General features: G+C 38.4%; 1 protein-coding gene across 1 annotated transcript; it reads right to left on the reverse strand.

Annotated features, from left to right (window-relative positions):
- Positions 1-277: 277 nt before the first annotated feature.
- Positions 278-20,912, reverse strand: LOC145988361 (uncharacterized). Its single transcript, XM_083123237.1, has 3 exons — positions 20,840-20,912; positions 6,298-6,374; positions 278-2,360 (listed from the first exon to the last, which is right to left on the reverse strand). The coding sequence occupies exons 2-3, from the start codon at positions 6,317-6,319 to the stop codon at positions 2,095-2,097; spliced, it is 288 nt and encodes a 95-aa protein (XP_082979363.1). The 5' UTR covers positions 6,320-6,374; positions 20,840-20,912; the 3' UTR covers positions 278-2,094.
- Positions 20,913-23,092: the final 2,180 nt, after the last annotated feature.

Raw genomic sequence — 23,092 nt, forward strand, 5'->3', positions numbered from 1 at the left:
GCCACCTAATTATTTTGTTGTTCCAACCTTCTACAGCATTATTAGCTCTGTGGCGCCTTCGGTTAGGTTAGGTTAGGTTAGGTCCTGATCGTCGCAATTGTCCGTGATTTTGGCTTCATCGCAATTGTCCTAGATTCGTTGTGGGCACCCAAGCGTAGAATATATAAGACCAAGTTGGGTTTGAAATGACTAATTTAGTACATAATAAAATCACAAGTTAACAGTTTTTTCAAGATAACTTTATTTCTTTACTCATAATTTTATCTCATCTATTTTCATGTTTGGCACACACGACTTTATGTTTGTAAATTAAGTCTTTGTCGTTGATTTTGGCACCAATTTGTAGTATCCAATCAGCGTTTCAATGGGAAAAAAATGTTTTATCAGTAAGTGAATAATAACAAGCATTAACTAATTTCCATACGCTAATTGAAGAATTACACCTCAAGGAGAGTGCTACTTGAACTTTCTTAATTTGGGAATGTACAAAGTTAACTTACTTGAAAAGATCACATATTAAGGGAATATATAGCCACATTTTCAAGATAGTGATTTTTAAAGAGGAAATTTCAAGAAACCTTAAAATTTTATAAATACACAATGGTCAGAAAAATGCTCTGAGTTAATTGAAAGTTAAAAAAAAATGAAAAAAACAACTGATACACGATGTGCTCTCTAGGTTGTTTTTTTTTCGAAGTTATACCAAGGAATTTTTAAAAATGTGCATAGTGTTTTGCTAGCGAATCATCAAGATTATGAGAATTTCATTTTAAAAAAGGAGGCTTAATCGTGTACCAATTACTCTCTTCCTTTCATATATACAGGGGTCGTCTAAACCACCGACAAACGCTAATACCACGTACAGTATACATCAAGACAACAACTTTTGTTGGTAACGTTTTGTTCATTAAGGTCACGCGACTCTACGGGCCCTCGAAAACGTGTTCACACAAACACGTGGACAGTACAAACCAAGATTATCATATTTCAAATCAACCCTCTGTCAGCAGTGGCGTGAAGACGTTTTTTATAACAATATGGGGGGAGTATAAAGTTAAACCTCGTATATGCATTCCGTTATAGAACAGGCTACCCAGTTTTAAATTTTTAAAGCAAAATTTGCATTACGTTATACTGAAAATTAAAAAGTAATATTCACAAAATGACTTTCATTTTTAAAACGTTTCTTAAATTTTATGCCTCTTTTCAAGATAGTTTTGTAGATGTTCTTTAAAACAAACAATTCCACAACAGATAAAGTTCTACACCTCATTCTACTCTTTTTAAATTGTGATGTCTTCCTTGTAAAGTTTACCAAGAGCACAGATCAAGGTCACAATGCAGTATAATAGGGAGATACCTAATATATAGAAAAGAAACTTCGCGTTTAGTTACTAAAAACGAGATTGATTGAACAGCAGCTTCTTGGGATTGTCAAATATTTTGAGGGAGTACAAGGGATACAATTCGGATCAAAGGGTTTAGGGGCATACTGCAGGGGTTTATCCAGAATTCTCCATTTGGGGGTGTAAGTTAGTTATTTATGGGGGTGTAAGAGTAATTTTAAAGCCAATATTAATAAATTCGGCCTTTGGAAAAAAAATAGGGGGTGTTGAGGAAATTTTGGGGGTGTAGGGGTAATTGATAAATCACTTGGATACTTCAAATATTTAGGGGCGTACTGTAGGGGTTTATCCAGAAGTATCCATCTGGGGGTATGAGTCCGTTATTGAGGGGATATAGGGGTAAATTTAGAGCCAAAACAACCATAAATTCGGCCTTTGTGAAAACATTTATGGGGTGTTGAGGACATTTTGATGGTGTTAGTGGGCGTTTGAATATATCACTGGGGTATTTAGTGGCGTACTGCAGGGGTTTATCTTGAATTCTCCATCTGGGGGTATAGGTTCGTTATTTAGGAGATTGTAAGGGTAAGTTTAGAGCTAAAATAACCATAAATTCGGCTTTGGGAAATATTTTAGTGGGTGTTGAGGGCATATTGGTGATGTTTCGAAAAATCACTGAGGTACTTCCAAAAATTTACAGTAGAGACCCACATGTCGTTGCGGTCATCACTAAATACGCGGTGAAGGATCACAGCTCCGTGTGGGTGGGGAACTTCTTGAGTATGGCGAAGTAGAGGTTCTGGAAGGCGTAGAAGCTGACGCTGACGATCATGGTGAGGACGACGCCGAAAACCACGCTGAGGAAGCTCCCGTCGATGATGGAGTCTGAGTGCTTGGTTCGAGCAGGGTCGACTCCCGGAACGCCTCCGTCCTTGCTGGATTTCATCAGCAGCTTCATGGTCTCCAGGCGGTTGCGCAGTTCTTCCACGGACTCGTGCAGCTCGTCGACAGAAACTGGGTGCGGAAAGAGAAAATAAACAATTGGTAGAAAATACAGGGTGATTAAGAAAAATGTAAACAATGTATGGGAAATAGAAAATTTGCTTAAAGGAGGAAAGAAATGGAAAATTACATGTGTGGACAATGATGGTAAACACGTGGACAGCATGTGAGAACATGTTCGTGTAAATTTGTTCAATATTATTCATTAAAGAAGTAAACGTAGACGTTGAGTAGTACCTTTTCTATTTCCCATAACATTTTCTTGAATTACCCTGTACATCACACAACATACGCATTTTCAACGTATAAATTACCGTATTTGCCGACGTATAAGACCTTTGTCATACACATTTCTTTATGAAAAATCTTCAACACTAAATATTATAATTCATTTACAGTATTTCAAATATACACGTAAAGTTATATATATAGGTCTACTTTCTTTACGTAATGTAACTAGGAAAGAGTACATTCGTCAAAACCCAGACGTTCATCTCCAGAGCTAAGTGAAGATTCACTTGAAACCTCTTCTAAATCAGAATCTGAGTCCTCATACATGCGTATGAACAGTGGCGGCGATTAGGGGGGTCCAGGGGGAGTTGCCCCCCACCTTGTGCCACTTTTGTCCCCACACTATGCTAAACCTTATCTACAATGGAAAATATACTGTATTTGCCCCACCCCCAGTTTTAGCACCTTGCCCCCCCCCCCCCCCGGTTTTGGAACCTAATCGCCTCCACTGCGTATGAACTCTACGTGACTATCGTACTGTAAGACAAGACGTGCCCCGTTTTTCAGACCACTTTTCATAGGGAAAAAGTGCGTCTTATGTGCTGGCAACTACAGTAATTCACGGGTACCCCTACCCTTGCTCTCTCTCTCTCTCAAACTTTTGATCTTTTACGCGACTCTATTTTCTATTTTTGTTAGTTCATGTCGCCTTTTCTACCGTTTGGGTTAATCGCGACGATGAGGATGAATGATGATAGTGATGAGATACCGGCAAAATCCCGGGTGCGTCCTTTAAGCAAAAGATGCCCTCACTATACACAAGACTTGAGCAATACGCTTTCGCTTGTGAAGGTTAACCATCACTCCATGCTGTGCGAGCATCCCGCCTGCACGCCGTGTCTCAAGAACAGTACAGCAGAATAGGAGATGGGAAGCCGCTTCCATTGAGATGTAAAAATTACTGCAGGGGAAAAAGTACCCTACTTTACACGGAACCACCTATTTCTGTGCCACAGTGCACAGTTACTCACGAAGAGGCATGTGACGAGACCGACGAAGCCTCCCTCCATCCCATCCGCCCCTCTTACCGCTACAGTACAGCTAATCGCTCTGCAGTCCACACGTGCATACGAGAGTGCTTTTTCACAAATACACCCTTGCCTTACGGACAACTTAATTCCAGCTATCATCACCAACTAACAAAAGTTGTAGACATTTTTCTCTCCATAATATCCTTTTCGGTAAACTGCTCTGAAAATACCAAGCTTGTATTCTTCATTCACAGATGGCAGGTCAAGAGAGCAACATTTTCTAGCTCCAAAAGTCAGGTAAAAATACGACGTTGTTCAGTATTTTGAATTTTCTTTACAGAATAGTTAAGTTCTAAGAGACATAAGAAAAATTTAATGAAAATATTATCAACGAATTTATAATGAAAGTTCTGAGGTGAAAAATCAAGTTCTGACCATTGTTGTCACATCCTGCTCAGTGTCATGAATGTTGTGTATTTACTCGAGGCAGCCTACTGTTGCAATTCCACCGTCCTTTTCTTGTTCTCTGTCCGGTCCTGGATGGAATTAACCCAATACTACATACATGACGGACCAGGGTTCGAACCTGGGACCTTTGGCTTCGTACAGGGGTGTCCATCCCCCCAAGGCCAATGGCGCAATCCCCCCCCCCCCCGAAATCTTCTCATGTGTCGTTCCCCCAAATCATGTCATGTGCCCCCTCAAATCACATAATGCGTCTACCCCGGACTCCGAATCATGTAATTCGTCCCCTCAAACCATGTTATAATCTCTATCAAGTATTTGATTTCTGTTATTTCGATATTTCTGTCTCTGTATATTTTAAAATCTAGTTTCATTTTCGACACTTGATTTTTCTTAAAACACAATTTATTATTATTTAATTTTTTACAAAATTGTTCAAAAGTGTTTCTTTCAATGAAACTAGTTGTTCCTCACATAACAACCAGTAGCTTAATACTCGAAAAATGTGACAATTGTTAGGTAATCGGATCTGGATTTACAGTTTGAAATCGATTCACACAGGACACACTGAACAGAATCCTTTGGCCTTACATACAATGGGGGGAAGGGGGAAGGGGGTCCTCAATCGAACGTCACTTCCCTACCTAACAAGAATTGCTAGTTAATACTAATGCTACTTAGACCCAAATAAGCTTTTTGTGATATTTAGAAGTATATTGTCTCCTGGAAAGAATTCCTGCCCCCATTTTCTACTTAAACATTAGGCTTTCGACGGGATTTCGAGTCTTACAAGTTGCGAGTGGTTATCACAACGTGCTACGACACCAGGGCCCCGGGTCGGAATCCTGGTTATGACATGGATGTTAGTATTTGTTTATTTATTTATTTGTCCCTTATTTATTTGTGGCGGAGATTAAGGTTCATGCCTTTTCTTACACTCAATCACATACAAAATTTCATAATATAGAACATATTCATAAATTGATTCATATATAAACATTCCAAATAACGATCACACATATACATTTCATGTCAAACTAACACTTCTAGAGAATCCTACACTACGACAAAAATAGCAAATCAAATGTCGAAATAAGTAATAATCCAAATTACTAAAGAGGATTCAAAGTGGCAACATTTTCAAAGTATCAAATAACAGAAATCACAAAATGCAAAACACTAATAATTTACATTTAAAAATGCTGGGTTTCATAGCATAGGAAATTAAATTTATAATTACAAAATTCCAAAAAGTCAAATTTCCAAATAGACATAAATATAGCCTAGTTTATTTGTTATAATTTTTCTAGTGTTCGAATTATTATCAATACTAGTGTATTATGATATAACAATACTGCTTGTTATGATTCTTCAGGAGCATTCCATGTCAAAGTGCGCCTGAATCTCAATTTTTAGAATTAAATGAAATACTGTAACTTAATTCAATCTTGTGAGTCAACAATCTAAAATTGTCATTTGGATAAAGAATCAAGTATTATACATAATTAAATTAGAAGAAATTTTACATATTGTTCGTTTATTTTAACTTTTTGATTTACGCTTGTTTTGTATATTGTCCCACCTGTGATTGGTTGATTCATTGAGTGGGTGTTTTAAGTCCATTTTATGCACAGTAAGGCTAATCGGGACTGGACCTACAGTTTAAAGTGGGATCCGAACCACTATGTGCCTCCACCGGGTATTGAACCCGGGACCCCGACCTATGACCCCAAAAAACAATTAATTTCTGATTTAACTGTTACATTTCCCCTTCAACTCCACTAGAATATTCAAAGGTCAATTACCTTCTCTTCTCTCTTTGTTTTAAATAATTTATTTTTCATCATTTGAAAATTCCCAGAAATTAAACTTAATTTCTTATTAAGTAAAGAGGCAGTGCCACCTGTGACACAAAATTATTCACATATAGCTAAAATCTGGGAAAGTATTTTAAGGGTAGTTATGTTTAATCATCAGTGTTGTTACATATTTCATTGCACACAAACTGTAAGAAAAATTTTGCGTAACTATCAGTAGAATAGTTAATGTAATATCAAAAATTGCAGTCTGTGTCCCACCCGTGACAATGGAATGCTCTTCAGCATTTTCAGCAGATTTAATACACTTATAGGATGTCTTTGATACATATATAACAATATCTCACATACAATATGATAAGCACATCAAAGACGAAAGTTTATACGCAACATTGCGTTACACACCTCTCTCTGTGTCATTATGCATTGTTGCTGATGCAATTAGGCACTTCAGTAGTTGTTGAACCCGTTGATTGTTCAGACTGGAAAGAAAACAACAGAATTAAGACATTACATTTCTGTATCATCGGGTTATGTGAAAGAATTACTTCTAGATACAATTAATTTTACGGATTTTTTTATTAGTCTACTTGGCTTACTGAAAAGAGCAAAAGGTTGTCGTCAAAGGTTGATTAAGGAAGGGGAGGGAACCAGGGACGAGTGGCCCCTCACATGTGTCTAAAAGGGTGATTATCCCCATTCGACTTCTAAAATTAGGCGATTACCTTCTCTTGTGCCGTCTAAAACTAATAGTAAATCGTCAATTAAACAAGGAGTAAATGGGACAATCACCCCTTTTCAGTTTCCTTGTCAAAGAAGTGACGACTTCAAATTTTTCCATAGGCTCAAAACTAAAAATTCTAGTCACCTTTTGCAACCGCTAATTTATATTTATTTGTTTATTGAGAAAATTCCAGATAAAGTACAAATGGCCATTTTTACTCTGAAATCGCCAGCAATGAAAATAATAATAAAACAAAAATAAAAATGAACAAGAATAAGTCAAGATGGCACTATTTAATGTTATCTAGCAGCATTTGTTCTAATGGAAGACCGAGAGGCACCTACCCCGAGAAAAAATTATCACTACTTGTTGGGAGGTCATTATATTGGATGGAAAGTCTGTAGAAGAGAGTTTTTTTTTTTAATTTTCAGTATAAAAGAGGTTTGTATTTCGAACATTGATTTACACCCCTTCAAAAATAGCCACGCACACATACCATTGAGGAAATCCTTGATTCTAAAACAGACGGAAGGCCCATTCCTCATTAGGTTGTTGACCTGAGGACTTTCACTTGATGAAGGAAGGGATGAAGACGTGACCATTCCAAAGGGGAAAAAAATGTCCTAGAGTTTCACCCTGGTACTGGAATGCAAAACTCGTAGTCGGTATTTGAAATGAAGTAAGTGCAGAGGGAGATAGGGGGGGGGGAGGTTCGACTGAGCTTCACATTTTGAGACTTTTACACACATACTTTATTCGTCAATTCTAGAGCGTCTGCATTAATATCTCTACAATTGGTTTTGTGAGGAGGTTTGTAATCCTCGTAAGATTGTAGCTCGAGTCCCAACTAGCATAATCGGCATAAGCATGACTTAATGTTATTGTTATTTTTTTCGTCTAATATAACCTGGTTAATAATTTAGCTCAAGAGGAAATCGCTGGTGAAATAAATTTTAAAAATAAGTAAAAATGAACGACACGGGCCAATTCTGCAGCTCCAAATTCGTTAACCGGTAGGGCTGCACTAAAAACAGGATCACACGAGGGAGTAATATTTCTCGAACGCCACTCGGCTTCCATCTTGTACTTCTTTCCATTCCTCATTTTGTCCTTCACTGTTGAAGCTGCTACCGCAAACCTACGAAATGCCATGTCTATTTTCCAAGATTCAATTCTCCGATGAATTCCGCAAGTAAACAATGTTTAGAAACTAATGCATGCCTCTTGGATAAATATTGGACAATTAAAAATAAAACAAATTTCTGAATTTAGTGATAAATATGAGCAGTGGGGAAATACAGTTGGACACAGAGAGACAGGTTGATCGATTAAATTATTACTTTAAGTCCACTTTATGCACGGATAGGCTAATCGGGACTGGACATGCAGTTTATAGAGAGGAACCACTGTGTAATTTGACTCCATCGGGTATAGAACTCGGGCACAGAGCGAGTACGTTATCACTACGCCACCCCCTGTACTGAGGGACAGTAGAGACAGTGAGGAGCAACTGATTGATTTGGGATTATTTTATAGTTTTTTTTTCTTATATGCGTATATGCTCTCTCCTTTACACGTGGCCACACTAGATTGGGGAACGCAAATAATTTTGAAGCTTTTGCCTGTGCCATGAATGGGTTTGACAAAACTGACACGTAGTCCATTGCGATACTTCAAGATTTATTGAAGGATGGATGTTTAGAAGGATGGATGTTTACAAGACGATTTAGGATTCCGGTCTGGAAATCTAAGCTTTTTGTGTGGCGTGATAGAAAAAACTGGACACTTCCACACTGCTTTGCGAAACAGAGAAATTACGTTAGTGCAGTTGAAGAAATTGAACTTTATCCGGGACACGCATGCAAGTTCTTAAACAAAATACCAAAAACTGTGTAGAGTTGCTCAGATTCTGAAGAGTGAACATGTAGGTGAAATTGATGGTGTGCAGTGGATGTCGGGGATGCCGAAGATCCCCCCCATACATAAAAATTATCCCCGGCAATTTTTTTTATCCCTGCCAGGGATGTTTTTATCCCCCTCAAAGAAAATGAAATTTAAACTGCATACGCATTTGTGTCCATTAATGGTTCGGTCATCAAAGATTTTCCTGCCGAAAAGTATGCAGCGTTGTGGGTTAAAGAAGGACACCATTCTGAAACTGTCCAAGCTCACAGAGCCGATACAATAAAGTTCATCGCATTCTAGCAGGCTGTTTTCCACATAGTTTTCATGGCATAGTGCTGATCTTTTACTTGTATTAAAGTGTTTACAAGAAACTTGTAGGCAGGTTAGATTAGGGTTGCGAGATTTCTAAAATAGAAAAACGGGACATATAGACATGGATATAGTGAAATTTATTTTTATAACATTTTTAAACATTACAAAATCAATTGCAGTTTAAAGCATTGTTAATTCCGAATTTTTAACATTTTGACAAAATATAGTAATATTTGAGTGAATACTTGGCGTTCTTTAAGAGGACCTTTGTTTAGAATAATCACTACTATAAGAACACTTTCTTTTTGGCATGACGAAATAAAAGACAACTTTTTACATCATCTAAGCCCTGAATATTATCCACTCCACTCTGATTCCATTGACCAAGAAATGAAACAAGTGATAGCTGTATTGGAACAAGAACTGCCTTTACCAGTCGTGAGTCGCTTCTTATTCGACATATCGACAATCGACAATGAGTAGTGCTACGCCAATGTTATATGAGGTTTGAGTGGTAAATGGTAATTGGTATCCAATTAGGTTAGTTATAAATTGTTATTAATTTCTTGTTGTATAAAATGATTTTGAAATTTAAATTAGTTTTTTCTTTAGCTAAATACGGGACAAATGGGCGTCCCGAAAGCATTTTCCGGGACACGGGGACATTTCTTTAAAAAAGGGGACAATCCTGTATATACGGGACGTCTGGCAACCCTAGGTTAGAAGGACGTTAAGTTTGAACTTGGCAATAGAAATTTTGGTTAAATTTCAAAGTTGACGCCAGCTTATCTGACGTCTAGCTTTTCTTGTGAATTAGTTTAGGCTTTGTTGTGGTAATATAAATATAATGTTTCTAAATTACGTTTAAATATTATAAGATTTAATGGCCTACTGGTAACACATACATATTTGCATACCACAAAGAAACCATTCACACAGTGTGTGTAAGTGTGCATGACATCTCGTACTTCAAGCATGCGTCTGACTACGTGCGATGTGGAAAGGTCGTTTTCACAATACAAGTCATTGTTCAGAGATAATCGGCGTGCATTTTTCAATGGATAATTTGGAAGTGCGCTTTGTTGTTCACTGTAATAAACAGAATGAAAGAAGTAACTTCCCTATACTGTCACTGGTGAGTATCTATTTATTTGTTTGAGATAATTTTGAATGACAATGTATTTAACTTTTAGCCACAAATTTCCGTTATTTTTAGAGCATTTTTTCCAGTTTTTTAGCACCTAAAGATCCGCTCCCTAGTTATGAGTATTTTGGTTATTATATACTTTAAAAAGCATAAAATACTAAGAAATATATGTTCAGGCTACATAAAAAAATGGAAGAATCCTGGCTGCTCTCTTGTGTTGAAGTAAAAGATCACGTTTTCCAATTTCCGGAAATCGGTAATATGATGATCATCTTCCAGTTATTTATCAGATATTCGTATCATCCTGATCTAGTTTCCAGAAGCTACTTCCCTGATGTAAGCTGATAACAAAAAATGGTATGGCAAGATATCGGAGATAAAAGCTGATTTATTATTCGTTTTGGCTGTTGGGGGTGAATATCTGGGGTCTTCAATGCATATTCACGTCATAGGTCTCTCTCTCTCTCTCTCTCTCTCTCTTTTCAACAAAGGGTTCCGAATATTTTACTTGTAGCGGGGAGAGGGACACCCAAAACTACTCTACACCACTACTTCCCACATTCTCTCATTATCAGTTTGAGAAAGTCCATAGACTCAATCTGTGCTCAATATGGACCTTCTTGTCAAAAAATTCGGCATGGAAGAAGTTCATTCTACTGCCGATAGGTGGCATACCAACTGACCGAACATAGAAGTGAAAATGTTAACACAAGATGGCACGATCTGTCACACTCTCAAAATTCCAGTATCCTATTTCTGGTTTTCGTAGTTATAGTTTCGATTGATTTAGTTCATTTTACTTTGCTTCTCTGCTACTTTTGGCCATTGGCGTGCCCAAGGAGTGGTGAAATTGGTGGGGGTCATAACCTCCCTTTGACCCAACGTTCCTAAAAAAATTGAACGTCAAGGACAGGAAAAAATGGCAAAATGAGGGCTGACTACTAAAAAAAAGTATACGTAACCCCCCCTTTTTTCGAAAATTCTGGGCACGCCCCTGCTTTTCGCTAATCGCGAAGATGAGGATGGATGGTGAAAAGGTGATATGGATAAAATGACAATCACAAACATATAGGGAAAAACAACACGAGCCCCACAGAGGATTATACTGGCTGTGACTCCAGACGCCAGAGCCTCGCTAGTTTGCAAAATACAGTCCAGGGTGGCTGACATTTGGATGTCTTCGGAAAGGATCACCGCTTACACCCAGTGGCTTCGAGTGGGTCCTAAAACGGGGGGGGGGGGGGGGCAAGGTGCCAAAACTAGGGGGGCAAGGACAGTATATTTCCCATTGTAGATAAGATTTAGGCCGAGTCTGCTGCCACGCACGTGTCAGCAGTAAGAATAAGCGTCAAATTTGCTCCTGCCACGTAATTCGTCTGCTAAGAGGATGTTACAAATCTTAAGAACAGATTAAGACGAGAGAAATGCAAGTTTATGATTCGTGGGAATAAATGTACAGGTAATTTAGAACTTTTTTCTTTAGAAAGCATTTAGCGATATTATTTTAATGCTAACAGAACCTAACCTAACTACGAGAGCATTTAGGTTTATTATTAGACGAATGCTGAGGGACCTAATCTTAAAACATTTTTGTAAAAGTAATCGTTACAACTTCACAGTATGTGTTACAGACGTAATTGCATACATAGTATGATGAAATCACGATAAAACAAAAACCGAGTCTACTTCCACGCTCATCTTTTTTGAGGTTCCAGCAGAAAAAGAACGTGGCAGCAGACACTACCTAAGATTTAGCATAGTGCGGGGCAACAGTGGCGAAAATTGGGGGGCAACTGCTCCCATCGCCCCCCCCCCCTAATCGCCGCCACTGCACACCAATCGTAGTTCTAGTGTTGATACCAGATGTCACAATACATTCAATTAAATGTTATTATAAGGAAGCAATGTTTGAATTCATCCACCAATGAAATTGTACAGCTGAAATGTAACGCGATTTTACTGTATCTCTAGAAGATCTTTCAAGTCTGTAAAATAGTTAAACAGAAGCAAGACATAAGTATAGATATTGCAGCAACTATTCCCACATCGTTGAAAATATAGTTATTCTGGAAATGATTCAATCTATGAGCAAGTGATCTATTTTTATGGCAGAGGCGAAGATATAGTACAAGCAATGCAAGCACTGCTTGCATAATTCGAATATCATTTAATGTACTTAATGTTCTAACCGTATTTAGTTTCCATCGCACTCGATTTCGCGAAAAAATGCGGCCGCAAACTCCCCCAGCAGCTCTGTAGCAAGCACCAGCCTCAATGCTTGCAGCCGTTCTGCGGGAAAATAAGGCCTCCGAAGGAGTCACATAGCGAAGCGTGAATTTCTGGTGGAACCCGTCCACAAAGCTTCTACAAAAAGCTGTGCTTTCCGAGCTTGCGTGATTCCCGAAAATAGCCGAGTTCAACCGAAAGCAGAAGGATTCATCTATGGGTACGTTGCCAGCAAAAACTAGTAACGAATATTTGTCTTCATGAACACGTAAACAAGATCGCAAATATAATAATAATTGTTAGTCATAAAATAACTAAAAGAAGTTATTATCACTGTTCTAAATTCCATATATATCATATTATATTACAAATTATTTTAGATTTCGCGAAATGTAAAACGCGTAAAAAAAGTTGACATTGGGAGTTGGGGCAGTGGAATTTCTGCGCCCCCGTGAAGAGTTTTCTCAGGGAGGGAGGGAAGATTGGACGGACCTTGGCCCTGCACCCTGCTTCCTGGTCGGTCCAGCTCAAGTTACGCCAGAAGTGTTGACCGCTACCAGTGTTTGCAACTGCCAAATTATTTAAGCAGTAATTCAAGTGAGCTCTTTCACAAATTTTACAATCAATAAATTGACTGCTTTTGAATAAAACTTGGGGTGAAAATAAAGCTATCTGAGAAAGAACTATCTACTGATATTTGTACATGGCATAGAAGTAAATCGTATACATTCTGCATATTATGAGCACAAGAATATGTTTTAATGATTGATTGATTGATTTGTTGTTTTAAGTCCACTTTATGCACAGTAAGGCTAATTGGGACTGGACCTACAGTTTAAAATGGGATCTGAAACACTTGTGCCTCCACCGGGTATCGGACCCGGAACCCCTTGATTACAAGGCGACGACACTACCACTGCGCCATCGGGGAGGCCCGAATATGTTTTAAGTTCTATTATTATGACGCAAGTGGTGTTCCCAGGGTCTTTTTACGGTCCCCATTTTGTCATCTTTTCCTTCCTTTGACGTTTTTTCTTAGATATACTGGGCCAAAAGGGGGTTATGTCTACCATCCACCCCCCCCCCCCCTTCGCTCCGGGCACGCCATTGAATGACACTTTATTACTTAAATATTAATGTACATACTCGTTCTGCTGAAATGATTATGATCCCTCCGCGTAATTTTTATCTCCAAACTGATATATCTCTCCTTTGTGACGGATAAAATTAAGGAAATAGGTTGGTATCACTTTCTGTTGTTTCAGAGATTTTCAAAGTGATCTTGTGTGGATGCTTGCATTTGCAGTTGTGGAAAGCGCGTGGGATAGTGTGAGTGTTTGTTGCTTCGTGTTTTGTGCTGTGAATTTATCGGAATGAACGCGTATTTAGGAACGGTTGATGTGAAGTGCGGGTGTATTATTGAGCAATTGAAAATTGCTTCGTTTAGCTCGAGAGAGATATTTGGGGTCGACCAACACCAAGAGTTTGAAATTTATTGTGGTGAGTACATCGTCTATGCATGTGTTTCTTTGCTTTGAAATGAATTTTTTATTGTTTGTGTTTAACTTTTTATTTAGTGTTTAAGTTACTCCAATGCGGTTTTTAGGGTGCCCAAAAATACTAAATTACATCATGCAGCGTAAAATAAACAAATGATTCCCATTTTTTTTTTTTATCTAAATCGGTTTGGTCACCGTTTGACCATATTAAATAATAATGAACAAATAAAGGTACTAATAAGTAAGTAAGAAATTCCGTCTCCCTTTAGTCGTATGCGGAAAGTTCGCATATGCAAAACGTTTAATATCATATGAATAACGTTACCTGGATTTTTTTTAAAAAGTAAATGTGACGTTTGCGGATCATATGGTTTATTTTTAGTACAGTCACTTTATTACGATATTTTGACAAATCCAGCGACTGGGTAAATGAGGCTATAAACCTTGAATCTTTCCCCTCGGCATGTCGTTGTACTACATGTTTTGTTGTACTGAAACATTGCTTGCCTCCTTCGTAAGACTACGCTTCGCTACTGTTTTATGGTATCATCATATCCCTTAACTTCCCAGGTCATGTTTTTGTCACACTCTGTTCCAGGTCCAGTCTCACAGTCCTCTATTTTAAAATAAACATAAAATTACTTAACAACTACTGAATGCTATTTAACTGAACTAATTCGGTTTGTTACCCAAATGGCTACACAAATAAAACTGCAAAAAATGAACCTAATATTACCTGATATCATTATTACTGTAAAAAATCAAATACCCTTTACTCTAAATTTTACTTTTTGTTATATTTTTATTGTTTATTATACATGTAATAATAAAAATATAAAAAGACGCATAAAACACCCACTAAAAATAAAAATTACACTAGTACTTTTAGGTCCATTTTTTAAAATTCTCACAAGTTTTCTCTGCACATGTTGCAAATTTTGGTAGAGCACTCAAGGCGGATGGGCTTCTTGCAACAATGGAAAACATAAGGGTCTTCATCTTCTTTTTTGGGTCACAGGTGGAGCATGTTTTGCGTTTATCCAATCGCTCTCTAACCATTTTTGGTCTTAGTTCTGCTACACCCAACACACGGCGAATGGATGCACGAAGTTCGTAGGCCAAGTTGGTGTTGTTGACTCGCTTTTCCATCTGTGGTGTCACCAACGACATTGTAAGCATCTTCAAAAAATTAAAGCGGCTCACTTGAGAACTGTCTTTGTAGGAGTTGTACAGAACAAACGCATTCACCCCACCCTCAATATCAGGGTCTGTAACACACACGGAAGACGAAGGGTCGGGTATAATGAATCCATAACGCACAGGTCCGGTCTCGGAGACCGCTAAGCACGAAAAAAGCTATAAATATCGCTCAAGGTCACGTTCAAGTGGCGACTAACGACGTAAACCAATGCAGGGTTCGGGAAGGGACAACTAGACAAAGCTTCAATCTACTACCCGACTCCTACGCATAAAAAAACAGAATAAAAATAAACGCTAGCGATCTGTGAGACCGCACGTGGGAAGTTAAGGGTTTTAATGACCTCTATTATAATGATTATATTCAATATATGTATTAAAATAAAATCAGTTTTAGCAATTAATATTATTTTAATTGCTCAGTTTTTAAATGTACTGCAGTTTATAACGATTATTTATCATCATGCATCTAAAATATAAATAAAATACAGTTGTATCACATTTTTGTAACTTAACAGCAGACTGTTAAATTTTTAACAGGAGAATAAGGAAAGTTTTGGGGTAACTTATTATAGTTCATCTGCTGTAATGTTATACAATAACATGTACTTTCTGTAGGGGTATAAGGGCACACTGTTCATCTGTAAATGCATTGATATATATCTACTGGCGTTTAAATATTCCCACTTCCCAACACTGATCATTTTGATAGATAGATTGATTTGGTTTATTTTACTTCCCTTTTCTGCCACATTTGGCTAATCGCGAAGATGAGGATGGGTGGTGTTACGATGAAAGTGATGAAGTGACACTCACAAAGAACACACATGGCCAGGCCTGGATTCGAACCCAGGACCCCTGACGTCTTAGCACGTTGTGCTAACAATTTCGCCACGAAGGCTGGCACACTGATCATTTTCTTGTTCACTGACATGCACTGAGAGAATTTTCCATTTATTTTGAATGAAGGCGAAGCCAGAAAATTTTGACGGGTTGGTAGGAGTTATGTACTATACATAACATACATGGACAAATTAGGATGGGCAGGTATAAAACTACACATTATATTATTTGAGTTTTATAAATTGCTTTTTTCTCCTCCTTTCCTTTATATTTCCTATATCGTATTTCTCTGCTCGTTTTACCCCGCCCCTTCTCTCCCTCAGTCTTTTTTTCAAATAATAACCTTTACTGATTTTATCGTCTCAGTTCTCTGTCTTTGTATACCCTTTCTTCTCTATGTTTATCTTCATATGCGGAGGATAATCCTTGATGTAACAACTGCAGAGAGTTCGTGCTGTGAGCTATTGGTCTGGAAATTAACCGTCTCTGCAAAATTTTTAAGGTTCATTTTCCCTGTTTCCTTCACCCCGTCTCCTTGTTTCGATCTTGCAACCACTCACTGTGGACAATTCTCTTCTACGCCTCCATGAATATATAGCCAGTCTCACACGATAATAATGAGTTTAATCCTTAACTCAGGACGGCATACCTTTGTATCTTCAGTTCAAGAAGGACACATGAGGGATCTCTCACGGTTCTTAACTGAGAACGGAATATCTACTTGAAACTAAATCCTCAGTTTAGTAAGAGAGGGGGAGCAGTGGTGAATTCAGGGGGGAATCACACTCCCAAAATTCCAATATCTTATTTTTGATCTTCGTAGTTCAAGGTTTGCCAATATATGTCACTGTCAGTGTAATTATATTTTATTACATACAAGCAGTGCTTCAATTCAGTTGTCTTTCATACCTGAGAGCATGCATCAGACAGAATTTCATTGAATTTAGAAGTACTTTCCAGTCTCTGTAACAGTGACGTAGGAAGAAGATATAAGTAGAAATGTCGTATTAAATTATTTTTTTCGGAGAAAATAAAAGGCTCGCTATCTGTAGCTCGATTAATGTTTATGAAGACTCAATATGTTGAGCAAGGCAGAATTTATTTTATTTTAAAACATAAAATAAACTTTACGTTTCAACCTTCTAGCAAGGTCTTCTTCAGACTCTGTACCAAATACAAATTAAATAAGGTACAAAACAAGAAGATATACATATACACAAAAATCACTCCCCTCCAGACACAAGATTATTAGAAAGTTGTTTATCTGGAACATTTCTTTCCAGGTGTTCCAGCAGGTGGCCTTCTCCTGTCAACTGTTGTTTCACCTGATAGGCGATTTCGATAAACATTTCCTCATCTGGAATGTGGTTGGACTCTTTATCTCACGCTATTTTTCCTTATCCTTTCTTTCTTCATTCCTTTTCCTTCTTTTCTCCTCCTTCGCTCTTGTCCTTTCCACTCTTTGTAACACGTGTATTTGGTACAGAGTCTGAAGAAGACCTTGCTAGAACGTTTGATCGTAACGTTTAGTTTGTGTTTTAAAATCAAATAAATTCTGCCTTGGTGAGCATATTGAGTCTTTGGTTATCATGGAAACGATGCCCTCTTGAGTCGTGACATAAAACTCTAGTGATCGAGGTAGACTACTCGACGACGGTTTTATTTTCGAATTCTACGTTCGTACCATAGGATTTTGGTGGACGACTGTCTTGCCCCAGATCTTAAATTTGAACCCCTCGAAAAATGCTAAATAAGGGAAACCATAGTCTTCATGTTTCTTGAAGTTTGATTTCGAGTGCACTTGTATGTACAGAAAGGCTAATCGGGACTAGACCTAGAGTTTAAAGTGGGAGCCGAACCAATATGTGCCTCCACCGGGCAGGGTGCGAAATCATTGAAAATTGGTGGGGGGAGGGGGAGGAAGATTTTAATATACACACTCACATACACACACAAATATATACATAATACATATTTATAATAATACAAAAGCAAATTAATAAATATTTAAAAACACATTATTATGATGATTATTATTAAATATGTACCTTTATATGTATCATATATTTCTAAAGTATCAAACTAATTCCTTTAGTAACTGGTTAAAGATGTCAGTAAATTAGAAAATAGTTGTAAGTTTTTGTTTAGTTCTTGCTTTCCATCAATAAATCACATAGATTTCATAGTCATATTTGTCTTACATTGTTATCTTACCTGCATATATTGTTATTGGTGTGGATCTGTTAATGGTATCTTGAGAGAGTGAATAAGTTAATGTGTGTGTGAGTGTGCAACACTCACAAACCCACTACTTTGCATATGTTTTCGATATTATCCTGAGTAAAGTATATTTGAAGTAAAAAAATAATTTCTTATCTTTTGTTGTTATAATAAAAACTCTCCCTCCCCGAAAATTTTTGGTAGGGGGATTTTTGAAGCAAGATTGTTGGTGGGGAGGAAATCCCCCTGTCCCCCGCAGGATTTCGCACCCTGCCACCGGGTAACGAACCAGGAGATCTCTTGATTACAAGGCAATAAGCTCACAACTACGTCATGTAATAGATCAATCTGAAGAGCGTACTCATGACCACTCAATGCTCGGTTCTGGGCGTAGATAGCAGGATACTAGATGCCGTCGCACAGGGCATGCGTATGGGATGAAGCAGCGTACATACAGTGTTCCAGGAGTCTGTGCAGCATGCAAACGAAAGAAAGTCCTCTGCGCAAGTAGTGACTTGAGAGGGATCGGCCAATGGACGCGTGAGAGGGAAAGGGAGTGCATGGAACTGCCAGCCGTTTCCAGCAGCGCGGACTGATTTGCTACGTCCACTCGCTTTCTCCTCTCCTATACCGTTATACAGGGCGTTGCTCGAGACACACTTGGGGCTGGTCACCTCCTCCCCACTTGTACGTTTGCTTGTGAAGGAGTTGTTCATTTAGGATACGTTTGGACTGTCCGATCATTTTCATACAAGAGCAAGTGGCGTGCCGAGGATTTTCTAAAGGGTTGGGGGGGGGGGGGGTACGTAAATCTTGTTCAGTAGTCAGTCCTTATTTTTCCATCTTTTACTACCTCTCTCTGACGTTCTTTCTTTTACGAATATGTGACCAAAAAGGGGGGGGGGGTTATATCAAATTAAAGCTGCTCTTCAATGAAGCAAAAACAAAAATTATCTCGTTCTTTATAGATTTTGAGGCGCTGAATAACTATAATTGAATTAAATTGTGTGTTAATTGGCTCTTCTTTTGGTGAAGTGCCAGGAAATGGTACTGAACCAAAACGTATCAGAATGTTTTGTCTGAAGTCTTCGCGTGCAATTAGTAATGGGGACATTCCACGAAAAGTGGTCTTACTTCATGTTAATAACAAAATGAATTAATATGAAACTTACTATTGTTTTTAATTGCATTAAGGTTTAGATATTTGTGAAAAGTTACTAACATGTGTGGCAGCCTATATACTTCACAGACAAATGAAGTCAAAATTTGCTACATTTTTAAAACGTCACACACATAACACACTTTTGTTAATGTTTTTCATGCATTCAGCCTATGCCATCATACTGATTCTTTTCATTTGTTATGAGACACTACAGAGTACTTCACAATTCTATGAAATCAGTTCATTATGAATATTTTAATACAATCTCATGTATAGAACCTTAAATTCTGTGTGTAAAATGTCACACACGTAACGCTGGAAATTTCCAATGGAGAATTGCAATAAAGCGTGGATGTTCCAAATTTAGCATCCAACGAAGGCTAGCTTCCTTGCCATAAGAGATTCCATGAAAATAATTTCACCTTAGTATCCAGAGAAGACATTTAATTGGAAACAGAGTTGCCACATTAGCTCTTCCCCCACGTTACAAATGTTTAAGGTAACAATTTAAGTGTCGTAAAGTAACTGCTGAAAACGTCACTACTATTGCAAAGAAGTAACTCTGTTACAGCGACAGCTATTTACTTTTAAAAGTGGCTAGATACAGTTAGAATTCCTCAAAAAGTAATTGTTACTGGTACTTGCGTTGCAAGTAACTAGTTACTTCAAAACAATGGGTGACATTATAAAGGAGGTGAACAAGGAGATTCAGTCACATTTGCCCCAGGCGAAGAAAGGGTGGAGAAACGCTGAATTCTATTCTCGCCCCGAGGCTAGGGGTTAATCATGAATTTTCCACTTGTGGGGATGTAAACTAGTATTTATGGCGTTGTAGGGATAGATTTAGAGTCAAAATAGCCCTAAATGAGACGATTGAGGAAAATTTTATGGTTAGGGGGGCGTTGACAAAATTTTTGATGGTGTTGGGAGTGTGTGAGCAAATAATTGCGCTTAAAACATCCAGTTACTGCTTTGATTTTCGGTGGTAGCATCGTGAGGACACAACACATTTGAAGGGTACAGGGAAAAAACAATCGAAGTCCACTTTTGGTGAAATTGAGATTTTGATACCATGCTATTCTAGGGGAGGTGTACTACATTCCCGCATGCCTAATTATAGGAAAAAACACTCATAGTCTCACATAAATCAGCATGGAAAAATGTTTTTGTGCTTCATTCCCTAGCGTTTTCAAACTTCAAATTGCATTCCTGTCAAAAAGTGGACTTTGTCATAAACCCTTCATTTGTCAAAAGAGCCATCAGAAAAAATAATTAATAAATTGAGTATATGAAGATTAGTACATTGCACTAGACCCCTTGTCTCGAATTTCCGGGGTCCCTCTGTCTAAAACCGTACTCCCCTGTCGTTACGGGCGGATAAAATTGTCTTTGACAAGGATAAAAAAAAATCACTTCTATTGCCGGAGATACTCAGACCTAATGGCGGGGGAATATCCTATATAGCCCATGTTAATTGGCAGTTGCTTATATTAACCGCTACTGTGCCCTAACAGAAGGTCGAACCCGGCTGCTATAGTTGAGACTAATAAAGATATAAATATAATTTTGATCAAAAACGCTGAGCCTTTAGAAACAGCTATTTAGGAACGTGAGGGTCTAAAATAATGCAACAAATGGTTTCTAATGTATGTTAAGAAAAGCTTCCCATGGTTCTAACATGACAGTTACGAATCGTTTTACGTGCAACTTACCGCTTTTTAACAATGAAGTTTCAAGTTGACGTACAGTGTTAATTTATCCTACAAGCCGACGATCATGTGCTCGTATTGATTGCTACTTGAGAACTGTGCATGCGCACTGTACTCCGGTATGGTACGCCTATCGGCTGGACAGTTCCGCACTCGATGTTCCCTGTCTGGGACTGCGAGAAAGAGATATGAAGCTGAAGCATAGGTACAGCGCCTTGAATAACGTAGTGTGGAAAACGACCCAAGTAACTGGTTCCCCGAGACGATGACAAGTAGATGGCAGTGCGATCGACCCAGGTGCTAATTTTGTTATGAAAGTAATGCGGCTTAGTTAGTTTTTTTGAATATATTGTGTAGATTTGTTTCTCTAGAAAGGCGGTAAGTGAATTGATGGAAACAGTTATATTTGTGGAGTGATTTGCAGTCACGAAATGGAATTAATTTCGAAAGAAAAGTAAAATAAAATTAATACATAAATAGCATGCGTGCGTAACACGAGAAGAAACATCGCAATGTGATTCCGGACGTCAGGTCTTGGACTGTGTATTAGAGTTTATTTTTCTATGTTATTAGAATATAAATAGTATCCTGAAAGATATTTCATACCGAGGCGACAAACCACAAATGTCGCTTGAAAGCGAGCAGTCGGAAATCAATGCAGCCTTTCGAACCGTAGGGACAAAAGCTCTGACTGCACCGTTTCCTCAAGGAGATTTTACACCAAAGCGACACGCGACAAACGATACGAGGATTTCACACCAAAGCGACACGGGTCATTCGGTCCAAGGCAACTTTCATACCGAAGTGACACATGTTGCTTAGAAAGGAGCCAATCAAGAGCAACATTTCACATCGTAGCGGCATGACGGAAAGCACAGGCCAACGTTCGGTTGGTGAAATCCTCAAGCGACAAGTCTCGCGTGCCGCTTGTCGCTTTGGGGCGCAATCTCACTAAAGCAAGACACTCATTGCATCGCGTATACGCGAACAACAAACCACGGCAACATGTTGCAAGCTATTGAGGAAATGGCCCAGTTTGAGCGACGCAGAAGCGACAAAGCGACACGTGTGGCTTATCGTGTCGCCTAGATCTGTTGTTGTAATGTGCGGTTTATCGTGTCGCCTATCTGTTGTTCGCAAGCAACGCTTGCTAATAGGCTGAAGGCACCATGTCGCTTGTCACTTAGTTGGGAACTCCCCCTGTAGCGCGTCGCTTCAGTCTCAGCACCCTTCCTTTAAGGAGCTTTTCGACCGAAGTAACAAGTAGCACGCGAATACGTCATACGAACGTGTCGTTTGCTGTTTGGACCCTCATGTGCAATGAATGCTATTTTACAGTCTGGAAGTGTGTGTCACTAGTGTGACAGTGTGAACATCCCGTGTCGCTTGTCCCATTGGTTCGAAAGTTGCCTTAGACTCATGTCGATGGCACTAAGAAAGTTTTGTGGTTCCCCCTTGTCGTTTCATGCAATCATCATTATCATCATCGCCGCGATTAGTTTAAAGCTGAAGAAAAGAGACAGTAAATGTCAAAAATACAAATGCTTCAGTGTGTATATCTTTAAAAGAAATGATGATGATAATAATGAACCTAATTTATACACAAAAATTTAGTTGCCAAGAACATTCCACGCGTATTTTTTCTCCCGTATTATTAACGAAAGTATGACGATAACAGGACGTGGTCGACTGTCTAGAATGCTCGTTAATATCTTCGCGACCACTGTACCAAATATCATAGCAATTATCATATTCATAGAAATGCTTCATGTAAAAGAATTATACGTTGCAGAGAAAACTCCATTTACTTCCATTATAAGCAGTCGAACACCAAGCACCGGGGTCAACACCAGCGCCTCTAGCGGATCATTTTCGAGTGGAACCAGCCAGAGAGCGCAGAACCATGCAGTTTTCCACACTACGTTATTCTAGGCGCTGTAGCATAGGTGTGCGCACGGATGGTAAGAGAGGCCAGTTGCCCCCTAATACTTTAATTTACAGAAATTTAGTGTATCGAAATCTTATCGCCGTTATTAAACAATATTATACTTTTGAAGAAAAATCAAGTATTTTCACGCTCATGAAAGTTCCAAGCAACTACGGGGGAAGGGGTGCATGATATCTTCCTATGTAATTGGACTTTCCTGTTTCGTTCTCTAGCAAAGTGTTTGTTATTAACACTCCCACACACTTTATTCGTTAGTTGTGTTACCTCGAGATGGCTGCAGAATAAATACCTCGTACATGGAAAATTAG

Source organism: Lepisma saccharinum, chromosome 5 (assembly GCF_977018435.1).
Source record: "Lepisma saccharinum chromosome 5, izLepSacc3.1, whole genome shotgun sequence".
Classification (NCBI taxonomy): domain Eukaryota; kingdom Metazoa; phylum Arthropoda; class Insecta; order Zygentoma; family Lepismatidae; genus Lepisma; species Lepisma saccharinum.

Bases quoted from the DNA above. Each gene is read 5' to 3' on its own strand.
- LOC145988361 (XM_083123237.1), bottom strand. From the start codon at position 6,319: ATGCATAATGACACAGAGAGAG. The intron at 2,361-6,297 runs GTGTGTAACGCA...TTCCGCACCCAG, and splicing joins GCATAATGACACAGAGAGAG to TTTCTGTCGACGAGCTGCAC.